This window comes from Somniosus microcephalus, chromosome 25 (genome assembly GCF_052327205.1).
Source record: "Somniosus microcephalus isolate GS21.2 chromosome 25, FLI_Smic_1.0, whole genome shotgun sequence".
In the NCBI taxonomy this organism is placed as follows: Eukaryota; Metazoa; Chordata; class Chondrichthyes; order Squaliformes; family Somniosidae; genus Somniosus; species Somniosus microcephalus.
In genome coordinates this window covers 48,607,672-48,621,822 of record NC_141011.1, presented here as the reverse complement: position 1 = coordinate 48,621,822, position 14,151 = coordinate 48,607,672, and the positions used below count along the sequence as shown (strand labels likewise).

Here is a 14,151-nt window from a genome sequence, read left to right as displayed (position 1 = left end):
CCCCTGCTCTTCTTTGAAATAGTGCCATGGGAATCGGAATCACTTAAACCATAAATGTCCCCTTTTTAAAGGGGAACAAACAATAAGAAAGACTTGCATTTATATAGCGCCTTTCACGGCCACCGGACGTCCCAAAGCGCTTTACAGCCAATGAAGTACTTCTGAAGTGGAGTCACTGTTGTATTGTGGGAAATGCACCAGCCAATTTGCGCACAGCAAGATCCCACAAACAGCAATATGATAATGACCAGATAATCTGTTTTTGTTATGTTGGTTGAGGGATAAATATTGGCCAGGACACAGGGGAGAACTCTCTTGCTCTTCTTCGAAGTAGTGCCGCGTTTTCTTTTACGTCCACCGGAGAGAGCAGACGGGGCCTCGGTTTAACGTCTCATCCGAAAGACGGCACCTCAGACAGTGCAGCACTCCCTCAGCACTGCACTGGCGTGTCAGCCTAGATTTTTGTGCTCAAATCTCTGGAGTGGGACTATGAACCCACAAACCTTCTGCCTCAGAGACAAGGGCGCTACCCAATGAGCCTGGAGTGGGACTCTGAAGAGGGCGCTACCCACTGAGCCACTGGCTGACATCAAGTCCGAATAAGTTCCAAATGATCATAAAACGAACGGGGAAAAACTTAATCAAAGAAAGAAAGACTTGCATTTATATAGCGCCTTTCACGACCACCAGATGTCCCAAAGCGCTTCACAGACAATGACGTACTTCCTGAAGGGTAGTCACTGTTATAATGTAGGAAACGCGGCAGCCAATTTGCACACAGCAAGCTCCCACAAACAGCAATGTGCTAATGAGCAGATAAAAGTTTTTTTTAAGTGATGTTGACTGAGGGATAAATATTGGCCAGGGGCACAACTTTGACCAAAGTTACAGCTTTGCTTGCTGTGTCCAGGGCCGCTGATGAGACGATCCATGGAGCCTGCTGGCACTGGGTGAAGTGAGAGGGGGGGCTGGACTGTCACAGCTGGCGCTGTTGCCCGGGCTGCTCATTGTTACGTGAGCCAATAAGAGCGGCAGCTTGCGGGAAAAGGCGGTTCTCTTTGTTGCGGGCTGTTGTTGTTCAGTCCCGGGCTCGGCTCGTGTCCTTGTCTCTCCCTCCTTCCCTCTCTCTGTGTGTGTGCAGCAGGTAAGAGTCGCGCCGCGCTCTCCCCCGGGACCAAGCCAACACTCTCTCTCTCTCTCTCTCTGCAAGTTGCTTTTCGCCTTGTTGGCTGAACTAAAGTTGCAGCTTGTGCAGTTCCTCCTCACGCAGGAGGGCAGAAACATTTCAGGTGGCAAGGGGACGGAGGGGGAAACTCTTCATAAGAATGACACAGCGCAGAAGGAGGCCGTTCGGGCCATCGTGCCTGTGCTAACTCTTTTGACAGAGCTCCCCAATTAGTCCCACTGGTTCCAAAAAGTTTAAAACCCCAGTGTGTTTTTTTTGTTGCTTAACGGAGATTTAAATAGTTTGAATGAACTTCTCCAAACTGCTGAATTAATTGTTTTTTGTTAAATAATGTTTAAAGTTTGCATGAATCGGTGTCAAAAAGTTCCAGTTTGGAATTGGAGTTTTGGACTCTCAGGATCTGAGTTGCAGTGTTTTCGTGTCGGCTTTGTGTGATTTTCAGTAGATCAGCAACACAGCGAGTATTGTACTTTAAAGCTCGAAATGTGCAGGGTTTATCGCTTGTGTTTTTTTTTTAAGAATTAAATTCATTAATCAAAGTACTTTTCAGATATGAACAGAAAGTTAATTTGTGCACTAAATAGGGAGAGAATCCCATCAATGCTTGCCAATATGGCTTGAGACTAAATATAGGGGGAATCCTGGACAATTCCTACTGTGCCTGCTTTCAGTCATTCGAGGACTTTTGCAGATTAAGTTACTATAGAATTGGAATTGCAACTTTATGTATGAAGTGGGCCTCTTCGAGAAAAATAAATCTTTTTTAAAATTTGCTTGATATTTGCATAGTGTGTGTGAAGTGTTTGGCATAGATCATTTTTTTTTTCTCCTGGAATTTATGGGATAAATCTGGATTATAGAGTAACCATTTTTTTTTCGTGCAGCCGGTAGTGAATTTTGAGATTCCCAGTAGTAACTGCCCAAATAACTTCAATTTAACTATAAATAACTTTTAGGACCGTCTTTCCTGACCCTAAATCCCCAGTTTAATTTACATGTAGACGATTGGAGATGTTGAATGACACAATACTAATTCTCACTCTGAACATGCTAACCTGGTAATCTGCAGGGAATGGTCACATTCAATCTCAGTTATTCTCTTGATATACAGTTCCAGATCTCTGCTGATAATTTAATGATTGGCATAAAAGTCACTTATTTTATTACATAATGTATTGTATGGTTTCTTAAATTTGCCCTTTAGTTTGTAAAAGTTACAGAACCAAGATTGCTTACTTCAACCTCTGCTTTGCCTGGCCCCTCTGTTGCTATAACCCTTACACATAGCTTTGCCACCTTAACATGTTACCTGTCCTCCTTCTAATTCCCATCATCCACACTCCATAAACTCAATTTATACACAGCTCCACTGCACACATTCTGCGCTGGGCTATGCCCCCCATGCCCATCGCCCATGGCAACCCTGACCTACATTGGTTCCCAGTTCCTCACCGTGTTCAATTTAAAATCCTTGTCTATAAATATTTCCATGGGCTTTTTCTCTTTTTCTTTTTCCCCCCCCCCCCCGGCCAAATCTTTCCAATCTCCTCCAGCCCTCTAGCCTCTCCTGAGCATGCCAATTTTCTATCTATGGCTATCTACTTTGTCCCACCTCGGGTGGCAGAATTTTAAATTGCTTTGGAGTTGCCTCCCAAAATTCTCTCCACTTTTTAAATGCCTCCTCAACCAAACTTTTGGTTACCCCTCATAATCTCTCCCATTCTGGCTTGGCCTCTTGTTTTTTTGGTCCCTATTTGGGAATTGCTTTGGGATGTTGTTGTTGTTATTTATCCGTGGCTAATACACGAACTTTCGCTATATAAATTTCAACTCGAGGATTTTTGAAATAACATTGCGATGCCATGTGTTTCATTGCCCATTTGTTTCTGTAAAGTAAATGCAATGGCTATTTCATTGCCAAATGTTCAGCAGTCACTTCATTTTTCTTTCTCCACTCACTAATTAAAGAACAGCTCTAGTATTGAAGGTAGATTCATGCTGTTTTTAATTAGGTATTTGAGAATGGCATTTCAGTGTCTTAAACTGATGAAGCCTCTCTGGATGGTTCATCCAATAGAATATTTGCCAACTAGTGAAAATGTGGATTGTGTGATATTGCAGTGAGTTGTGTGGCTGGACAGTCTCCTTGGTTTGAAATGTTAAACACACTGAAATGTACTTCTGATAATTTCTTTTCAACTGAGAATTAATAACTAGGTGGATATGACTTCACAGGAATTGTATTTCAAGTATCTTCCATAATGTGTCAAGTGGAATTACACAGGATATACAGCACAGAAACAGGCCATTTGACCCAACCAGTCCATGCCAGTGTTTATGCTCTACTCAAGCCTCCTCCTGTCCTTCCTCATCTAACTCTATCAGCATAACCTTCAATTTCCTTCTCCCTCATATGCTTATCTAGCCTCTCCTTAAATGCATCGATACTATTCGCTTCAACCACTCCCTGTGGCAGCGAGTTCCACATTCTCACCACTCTCTGGGTAAAGAAGTTTCTTCTGAATTCCTGATTGGATTTCTTGGTGACTATCTTATATTGATGGCCTCTAGTTATGCTCTTCCCCACAAGTGGAAACACTCTCTGTGTCTACTGCATCAAAACCTTTCATAATTTTGAAGACCTCTATTAGATCACCCTTCAGCCATCTCTTTTCAAGAGAAAGAGACCCAGCCTGTTCATCTTTTCCTGATGGGTATACCCTCGCATTTCTGGTATCATCCTTGTAAATCTTCTCTGCACCCTCTCCAGTGCCTCTACATCCTTTTTATAATATGGCGACCAGAATTGTGCACAGTACTCCAAGTGTGGTCTAATCAAGGTTCGATACAAGTTTAGCAAAACTTCACTACTTTACAGTTCTAGTCCTCTAGAAATAAACTCTAGTGCTTGGTTTGCTTTTTTTATGGCCTTATTAACCTACTTTTAGTGATTTGTGTATTTGTACTCCCAGATCCCTTTGCTCCTCTACCCCATTTAGATTCTTATATTCCAAGTATAAGCCAAAGAAACCATAATTTTCTTGCCACATGTGCATTACAGATGTGAACTGAGGATGCTGCTTGGGCATATGTCAATCCATGTGAAATATAAATTGATCATCATTCTAGTTCATTTTTGCCTACTTATTTAGACTAGTGATTCTCAATTTGGAGCCAGTTAATCACGCAGTGAGTTCAAACATGGCATCCTGAAGATATGTGCAAGTGTGATCACCACATTACAGGAAAGATGTGATGGCGCTAGAGAGGGTGCAGAGGAGATTTATGAGGATGTTACCAGGACTGGAGAATTTTAGCTATGAGGAAAGATTGGATAGGCTGGGGTTGATTTCTTTGGAACAGAGGAGGCTGAGGGGAGATTTAATTGAGGTGTATAAAATTATGAGGGGCCTCGATAGAGTGGATAGGAAGGACCTATTTCCCTTAGCAGAGCGGTCAATAACCAGGGGGCATGGATTCAAAGTAATTGGTAGAAGAATTGGAGGGGAGTTGAGAAATGTTTTCACCCAGAGGGTGGTGGGGGTCTGGAACTCAGTGCCTGAAAGGGTGGTAGAGGCAGAAACCCTCATCACATTTAAAAAGTACTTGGATGTGCACTTGAAGTGCCGTAACCTACAAGGCTACGGACCAAGAGCTGGAAAGTGGCATTAGGCTGGATGGCTCTTTTTCGGCCGGCACTGACATGATGGGCTGATTCTATGACTCCAGATTATTAGAGACATTGAAGGTGGTCTGTATTTATGGTGGTCTGCCATTCGCACCGTTTGAAAGGCTATGCATTGATGTCTCCTGTGTTCTTGCCTCCATGTACCATAAAACTGGAAAGACTTGCATTTATACAGTACCTCATCATGCGCCTCAAACATTTGTGTGTCACATAAGTTACTTTTGAGGAATGCTTATTACACAGTAGGACAGTTAACTCGAACATTTTTTATGCACATGGCGAAGGGCTTCCGAATATTATACTTCCCAACTGTGGTAATAAACTTGCACAACTGACTCGCCTCAAAGTCTGCAGTTACGTCAATACTGTGAGGGAAGGAAGGGGGTAGTGACATTATGTAAATGAGTTTTGCCTTCTCCAGAAACATTTTACGAAGAGGTGAAATATTCGTTACTGTAAAGGAATTTCACTGTCTGTAAAACTTAATGACTTAGCAGGTGGGTTTCAGCTAAATAAATGACCCAGAGGTGTGACCTTGTAGCAAGAGATTTGGGCAGTTCGGAGATTGAGTTGGGTGGGGAGATAAATAGGAAAACATAACCTGGCCATAATGATTTGGGGGAAGTCACATCAGCTTTATTGTCCTTCCTGTTTCCTACATTAAAAGTGTTAACTACACTTCAAAAAATGCTCAGTTGGCTGTAAGGGGCTTTGGGACATCCCAAGGTCGTGAAAGACACTATATAAATGCTACCTCCAACGTGATCTCACCTCCCCTTTCAGCATTCCATAGGGACCGCTCCCTCCGCGACACCCTAGTCCACTCCTTTACCACCCCCAGCACCCTTTACCTTCCCCTTCACCCGGCACCTTCCCGTGCAAGCGCAGGAGATGCAACACATGCCCTTATACCTCCCGCCCCCCCCCCCCCCCTTTCCCACTGTCCAGGGCCCCAAACACCCCTTCCAGGTAAAACAGCGATTTACTTGTAGTACTTGCAATTTAGTATACTGTATTCACTGCTCACGATGTGGTCTCCTCTACATTGGGGAGACCAAATGCAGATTGGGTGACCACTTTGCAGAACACCTCCGTTCAGCCCGTAAGGGGGACCCCGAGCTCCCAGTGGCCCGTCACTTTAATTCTCCGCGCCATTCCCACTCAGACCTCACTGTCCTCGGCCTCTTGCACTGTTCCACGGAAGCTCAGCATAAGCTCGAGGAACAGCACCTCATCTTTCGATTAAGCACTCTACAGCCCTCTGGACTCAACATAGAGTTCAACAATTGCAGCTCATAACCTCGGCCCCATCACACTCTTTTTAATCCACAATTTTTGTTTGGCCCCCTTTTTTTTTTTTTCTTCCCTCCCACATGGCAGCTGTCCTTCATTCTGCCAGCGCAATTCACACCCCATCTAGAGCCATCCTTTATTCCTTAACCTGTCCCATTACCACCTCCTCTCGCCTTGAATATCTCTCAATCTCTCCTGCTTTCTATCCTATCACTGACCTTCCCTTTTGTTCTTTCATCCCCTCCCCCTTTTCCCAGCCCCTAAACTTGCTTTCCATTTCCTGCTTTTTTCCAGTTCTGACGAAGGGTGTTCGACCTGAAACGTTAACTCTGTTTCTCTCTCCATGGATGCTGCCCTGGCCTGCTGAGTTTTTCCAGCGTTTCCTGTTGTTATTATTTCTATATAAATGCTAGTCAGTCTGTTTTTTCTCCCAAATTCAGCCTATTGATGCAATCTAATGTTAGTGATTTGAAAAGATGCTCCTTCTCATTTATAAAATGCCTGATCTATTTTCTCAAGACTATATTTAAAGGGATGCCATAAGTTTGTGTCTGTTCTCCTTGTATGATGAGCTCATTTTGATTGGGGAATGGTGTATGATTCAAGAACTTGTAATAAAAAGGTTCAGATTTCAATTCCTCCCATAATCAATGAGGAAGCTGTTTTTAAAATGACTAGCTGCCTCGAATAACCTCCCAATTTGTCACTTCTCTGGCACTACGAGGCAGCCTCCTGGGTGAACTGTTCTGCAGTTGGCTTTCCATCAAGGGGAAGTCGAATAAATGGTTGTGCCACATCCATAAGTGGGGCAAATTAGCTGAAGGAATTTCTCCTGGGCATTCTGTCTCCAGTGTGGTGCAATGAGCGCAGGCTGCCTTATTGGCGTGGGTTGTTCGGGTATAGAAAGCAGCTAATTTGATGAAGCAAAAGTTGAAGCGCACGCCAGCTCATTTTTAAAACTGCTGACGTATTTTGATGATAAAATGTAATCGGAGAGCTTGCAGCTCAGTGCGGTGGCATCGTGTTGCAGCCGGGGAGGTGCACCATTTGTAGGATGTATTTAAAAAATATATATTTTAAACGGATACTTGGAAGTGATGGCAAATCTGGTTGAGCGGTCCAGATAACATTTTGAACTGATAGCCAAAGTGCTTTGGTTGCAGCCTTAATTTCTCCCTAAGATGCTGCTTCAAGCTTTAAATGGAGGTGTGGTGGTTAGTCTGATCTTTGTCCTGTATGTAATGTCTGCACAATAAAATGTAACCGTTCTGATATTCCCCACTGCCAAGTTTATTGGGAAATTACTGGGGGAAGGTTGCAGCCAGTAAATAAATAACCAAAACTGGCACAGCCCCAGAAATGCAATCTCGCATAATGAGCTACAGAAGTCTAGTTTAAATGTGGAAATTGTAAGGAAAGGGTTTGATCCCAAACTTCATGGCATTCGGTGGTTTGACACCTTGCCAGCGTTGTACAGAAGGAATACCAAATATCTGACCGGTTGTGCATCTTTGGAATTCTCTGCCCCAGAGGGCTGTGAATGCTGAGTCTCTGAGTATGTTCAAGGCCGAGATCGATAGATTTTTGGACTCTGGGGGAATCAAAGGGATATGGGGATCAAGCAGGAAAGTGGAGTTGAGGCTGAAGATCAGCCACGATCTTATTGAATGGCGGAGCAGGCTCGAGGGGCCGTATGGCCTACTCCTTATGTTCTTATGACCAACATAAACTTGTCCAGTGGCAGTTTGCACTTCTGGGTATCATTAGCATAGCCATTTCTGGAATCATGTCCACACTGACCACCTTTGCTACAAGGAGGCTGTTCATGCTATTTTCATATAATTTGTGGCATTAAAAATTTTCCTGAAGGGCAGTTTTGTTTTTTTTTGGCAGGGATTTAGCAATGTTTATTAAATGACGACTTTTTTTTCTTTTCCTCCGCAGAACCACCGCCATGTCCATCTTGAAGATCCACGCCCGTGAAATTTTTGACTCACGTGGTAACCCCACAGTGGAAGTGGACCTGTATACTGGAAAAGGTCAGCTCTATCAGGGCTGTGACTGCGCATTGACTTCTTGCGGTTTACATTGCCTTGTCGCTGAAAGTTTTAATGGGAACCTAACAATCCCATACATTACGTGTGTCAAAGTGGGAGCTTAAATGTGAAAAATATATTGGGGTGTGGGGGGGAGAAATGAGAGCCTGAATTTGTAAGTTTCACATTGTATTAGAGCAGTGTGGTTTGTTTGTGGCTGAATCATGGAATCATAGAATAGTAAAGCACAGAAGGAGGCCATTCTGCCCATCGAGTCTGCGCCGGCTCTTTCGAAGAGCAATCCAGTTAGTCCCACTCCCCTGCTCTTTCCCCATATCCCTGCAATTTTTTCTCCTTCAAGTATTTATCCAATTCCCTTTTGAAGGCTACTATTGACTCTGTATCCACCGCCCTATCAGGCAGCGCGTTCCAAATCCTAACCACTCGTTGCATAAAAAAGGTTTTTCCCTCATGTCGCCTCTGGTTCTTTTGCCAATCACCTTAAATCTGTGCCCTCTCGCTATCGACCCTTCAGCCTTTTAAAGGCATTTTTGGAAAAAAAAAAAAAATTGAAAGCACCCCAAAACATTTTTCATTAGGCACTGCAGTGCTATACCAGTTTGCATAATGGAATAGCTTGGCTTATTTCAAGATTAAATTGCAAAATGGTAGTCTTGCAAAATGGTAGTCCTGCAATGTGGGGTAACTGTAAAACAGGTTACTTTTGCAAATTTTTTGTTGTTGTATTCACATCCTGTTAATCCTGCATAAAATTATCACGAATGTTTTTCGATGGATGTATTTCTTTTTTGATCTGCAGTAGTTTCCTAGGCTCACTTGATATTTTACTTTTAATTAACTAATTAGTAGTGTGAGAGCTGTCTTTGCTCAGTGACTTGAGCCTAGTGGAGTCCATGGTGCACTGTTAGTTTAAATCCTTAGGCATGCAAAATATAGTAAACATGACAATTTCCAGTATCCAGTCTATTTTTGGAAAAATACACTGTAAATTAAAGTTCTGGTGACTTTTAAACGTTACAGATTAATGGCTTTAGGTTGCAACATAAAGCCTCTCCTTCAAAGCGAGGCCTTTTGGTCTGTTTTAAGCATTCACATACTTCATCCTTTGGCTTATTGACTCAAAAGGTGAATTGGTGCCGACCATATTACCTCAATTTCTATTGAAATGGTTTTTTCTTTAAAAAAGGGAAAGAAAGACTTGCATTTATATAGAGCCTTTCACGACCACCGGATGTCTCAAAACGCTTTACAGCCAATTAAGTACTTTTGAAGTGCAGTCACTGTTGTAATGTGGGATACGCGGCAGCCAATTTGCGCACAGCAAGATCCCACAAACAGCAATGTGATAATGACCAGATAATCTGTTTTTGTTATGTTGGTTGAGGGATAAATATTGGCCAGGACACCGGGGAGAACTCCCCTGCTCTTCTTCGAAATAGTGCCATGGGATCTTTTACGTCCACCTGAGAGAGCAGACGGGGCCTCGGTTTAACGTCTCATCCGAAAGACGGCACCTCTGACAGTGCAGCACTCCCTCAGCCTAGATTATTGTGCTCAAGTCTCTGGAGTGGGGCTTGAACCCACAACCTTCTGACTCCGAGGCGAGGGTGCTGCCCACTGCGCCACAGCTGACACATTTAGGCAAATTAGCTTTAAAAATTAAATCCTGAGTCAAAACCTTTTTTATACAGGAGAATCAAAAATAACAACGCTTCTTGCAAACTCTGCGTCATGGTTGCTTAATGACCCAGGAGCTCCGAACTGCTGGTAGTGTGAAGTGCAGTGTGTGTGCTTTTATAACCTGCAAAACTGGCCGAGCGCCTTTTGGCACTAGTGTGGGTTTTTGATGTCGCCCAGTACAGGTTAGGTCTCTGACTCGAATCCTTGTGCTGCCAGTGTACCAGGTTTTTTGTTGTTGCAGTATGCATGTATTCAGACTGGCAATTTCGCTGTGCGAGTGCTTGCTTGCTTGATCGGGAAGCTGCACATTTCAAAGTTGTGTAACCGTTCAGTCTGCCAACATCAATTTAGATTGGTTATCTTCCAGTGTGCTGCTTTGAGTAACGTGCTTCTGAACTATTTGCTATCGAGGGTCGGAATGGAACCCAACATAGCCGGTACAGTGCCACCCTCCCGACTGTCATTTGATTAATTGAGAGATGGATTAGTGTTTCCTGGATTCAGAGTCCATCTGCTCCGCACTGGCTGAAGGAGGCTGCGTAGGAAGGAATGTAAATGAGTCTCTTGCTGATTAATACATTTGCCGAGACTGATGTAAACCCCCGAGAATAAAGGCAGTGGCATTCCCAGTGTAGCGGTCTGTAACTTGGTTCAAAGATAAATATAGCCGCCTGTTCAGTAACTCGACCTGCTTTGCCGGAGGTCTCGGACTGTGTGTTAGGGCTGAAACTTTTTTTTTTGCACTAGACTACACTTGATATGTTGCGGGTTCTATGGACCCAAATTTAGGTACAGAATGAGCCTAGCAGCAGCATACTGTTTTGATTGAAGGGAACACTGTTGCCTTTCACTCTGTATTAAAATCCGGGAAGGCGCCGAACACCTCGAGTCTCTTCGCCGGGAGCAAGCAGAAGCCAAGCGCAAGGAGCGCACGTCAACCCAAGCACCCCGCCCCTTCAGCCACCGTCTGCCCCACCTGTGAGAGAGACTGTAGGTCCCGCATTGGACTCATCAGTCACCTACAAACTCACTTTTAATGTGGAAGCAAGTCATCCTCGGTTCCGAGGGACTGCCTAAGAAGAGAAGAGATTAAATTCAAGTCAACCCTAAGCTGACAAATCCCCATGTCTAGTATTAATCCTTGGGTTTGAACCAGGAGTGTTTTCTTGAGATAACGAAGCGTTTCTGAAAATGCAGAGCTGGTGTACAAATAACAGAGTGGCAGGAGAGGAACCTAGTGGCACAATGGATCAGAACTTTGCCCTTGCACCTTTTTTTTGAAACATGGGTTTAAATCCGTTCTCGACAATTGATTTGGTCCCGGACATTGCCCCTACACGGCAGGATGTTTGAATACATTTATAAAGTAGTTTCAAAGCAAATTCTTGAACCCAGTTAATTCTTAAATGGAGCCAGAAATTCTCCTGTGCATGTGGTCCAGTGTTACAGCTGTTTGAATATTTCACTCACTGTGACATGTGTTCCTTCTCAGCTGATCGCTAACGGTCTTTAAAATTGAGGGGGTTTTGATGAGGCAAATAGAGGGAAAAAAAATTTCCACTGGCCGGTGAGTCGGCAACTGGAGGTTCTAAGTTTGAGATGATCGTCAAAAGGACAAGGAGAAAGTTAGGAGAAAACATATTCTATGTGGAGGGTTGTTCTGCAATGGAATGCCCTACCAGAAACAGTGGTGGGGACAACATCCAGAATAGATTTTGAAAGGGAAGTGGGTAAATAGTTGAAAAAGGAAAACAAATTGGGTTATAGGGAAAAGGCAGGTGGATGGGACTAACTGGATAGCTCAAGCCAGTACAGGCATATTGGGCCAAATGGTCTCCTAGAATCATAGAATAGTACAGCACAGAAGGAGGCCATTCAGCCCATCGAGTCTGCGCCGGCTCTTTCGAAGAGCAATCCAGTTAGTCTCACTCCCCCGCTCTTTCCCCATATCCCTGCAATTTTTTTCTCCAAGTATTTATCCAAATCCCTTTTGAAGGCTACTATTGAATCTGTATCCACCGCCCTATCAGGCAGCGCATTCCAAATCCTAACCACTCGTTGCGTAAAGTTTTTCCTCCCATCGACTCAGGTTCTTTTGCCAATCACCTTAAACCTGTGCCCTCTTGTTATCGACCCTTCAGCCACTGGAAACAGTTTCTCTTTATTTACACTCTCTCTAAACCCTTCATGATTTTAAACACCTCTATCAAATCCCCTCTTAGCCTTCTCTGCTCCAAGCAGAACAAGCCCAGCTTCTCCAGTCTATCCAAGTAACATTATTCCCTCATCCCTGGAGCCATGCTAGTAAATCTCTTCTGCACCCTGTCCAAAGCCTTCACCACCTTACTCTGCTGTAAAATTCTGATTGCGTGATTCTAGATGAAAGCAAAGAATAGGGGTTGTTCACCCAATCTGTTATCCGCCGCCTGTGAGGCTTATGGCAGTCTAGCGCTGAGCAAGCATTGCTTTGTGTACGATTTCAGATGTTGAAGTTAAAGGATGAATTACTTTGTTTTGAAAGCAATTTTCTCGACTTACAACTATCCCCTCCAGTTGATGTCTTCCAATGAATTATAGTTTAGAAAGCATGGGTTACACTTCATGCACATGCCATAATGCCATGTCTTTAACTCTGCCCCTCGTTGTTAATAACATCAGGATCTTTAATTTAAAACCAACCAGTTCAAATCAGCAGTTAGCTTAAATTTTCTCAAGTCAGTTTAGTGCTCATAATTAGTCTCCGCACAGACTTTAACCCATGTACTTTACAGGGTGTTGCCTATGACTGTAAGAACGGCTTTGGATGCACCAGATCATCTGTGTTCTTTTGCCTGGTGCCTTGAAAAGACATACTTGCATTTCTATAGCGCCTTTCACAACCACCGGACGTCTCAAAGCACTTTACAGCCAATGAAGTACTTTTTGAAGTGGAGTCACTGTTGTAATGTGGGAAACGCGGCAGCCAGTTTGCACACAGCAAGCTCCCATAATGACCAGATAATCTGTTTTTGTTATGTTGGTTGAGGGATAAATATTGGCCCAGGACACCGGGGATAACTCCCCTGCTCTTCTTCGAAATAGTGCCATGGGATCTTTTACGTCCACCTGAGAGAGCAGACAGGGCCTCGGTTTAACGTCTCATCTGAAAGACGGCACCTCCGACAGGGCAGCACTCCCTCAGCACTGCACTGGAGTGTCGGCCTAGATTTATGTGCTCAAGTCCCTGGAGTGGGACTATGAACCCACAACCTGCTGACTCAGAGGCGAGTGTGCTACCCACTGAGCCACGGCAACATTTGTAGTTGCACCAAGTCTGCCATCTTGAATCAGGACATGGGTGGGCTGACCTCTCTAAGCCACTTTCACCATAGCTGACCTGTACAAACTTTTCCTCCCAAAATTAGGGAAGGTCCCAGCTGTGCTGGCATCTAGATGTGACTACTAACTGCATGTATGTAACAGATCTTTACTTAATATTTCCTGCTGTATGAACAAGCCAGATATGGCAGCGTGGGAATCGGGTCATGTTCCAGAATTGTTCCTGTTTGCATATAAATGGAATAACATCTGACTACCCATTGGTTTAAGTAATGCTAACTTTACATATATACCGGTTTACAGTAAATCATTATCTAGTTTTACATTGTTTGGCCCGTGCCATTGAGTATATTTTGAATGGATAATAGGATACAGAATCTAAATGGTCACATGAGCAGTAAAAGGACTGAATCAAACTTCATGATTTGTGTTGTTGCTCGTGGGTCATCTTTCCCAACGTTCACTTGGGAACCAAGTAAGAATCTCTCGTACAATATGATAACTAAATCTGGTACTGTCTGCTTGGAATTCGTTGTGTTCTTAAATTAAGAACTATTACTTCTGACACTGTCCCAAGTTTCTTATAAAAATCGAGTGATGTATTTATTCCTTGGAATTGTGTAGTATTTGCATGTCTTTGAAGATGCTTGCGTGTCCATTCCTTAAGTGAATAGTTGGATAAAAAGGCTTCCTCTGGTCACTAATCTGTGAAAGAGCCTCCAGATGGCATTACTTGTTTTTCAGTATCAGTAACTTAAAATTCTGTTTCTAAATTTCCACGGATTCTGTTTTTTTTCGTCAATAAAATCAATGATATTAATCTGTATCCCATGGGCGAAATGGGGTCTTGTTTTACCAACGGGTCAGATTTATTTTTGCCATTCAAAATTCACCATTGCAGTAAGCAAAATTACTAGTGTGAATATGCA

General features: G+C 43.4%; 1 protein-coding gene across 2 annotated transcripts in view; it reads left to right on the top strand.

Moving 5' to 3' along the window:
* Positions 1-1,035: 1,035 nt before the first annotated feature.
* Positions 1,036-14,151, top strand: part of eno1a (enolase 1a, (alpha)) — a 57,032-nt gene continuing 43,916 nt past the window's right edge. For both annotated transcript variants that reach the window (XM_085967353.1, XM_085967352.1), the window contains exons 1-2: positions 1,036-1,144; positions 8,112-8,206. In XM_085967353.1, coding sequence (XP_085823479.1) covers positions 8,122-8,206 — 85 coding nt within the window. In that variant the 5' untranslated portion in view covers positions 1,036-1,144; positions 8,112-8,121. The remainder of the gene's footprint in view (positions 1,145-8,111; positions 8,207-14,151) is intronic.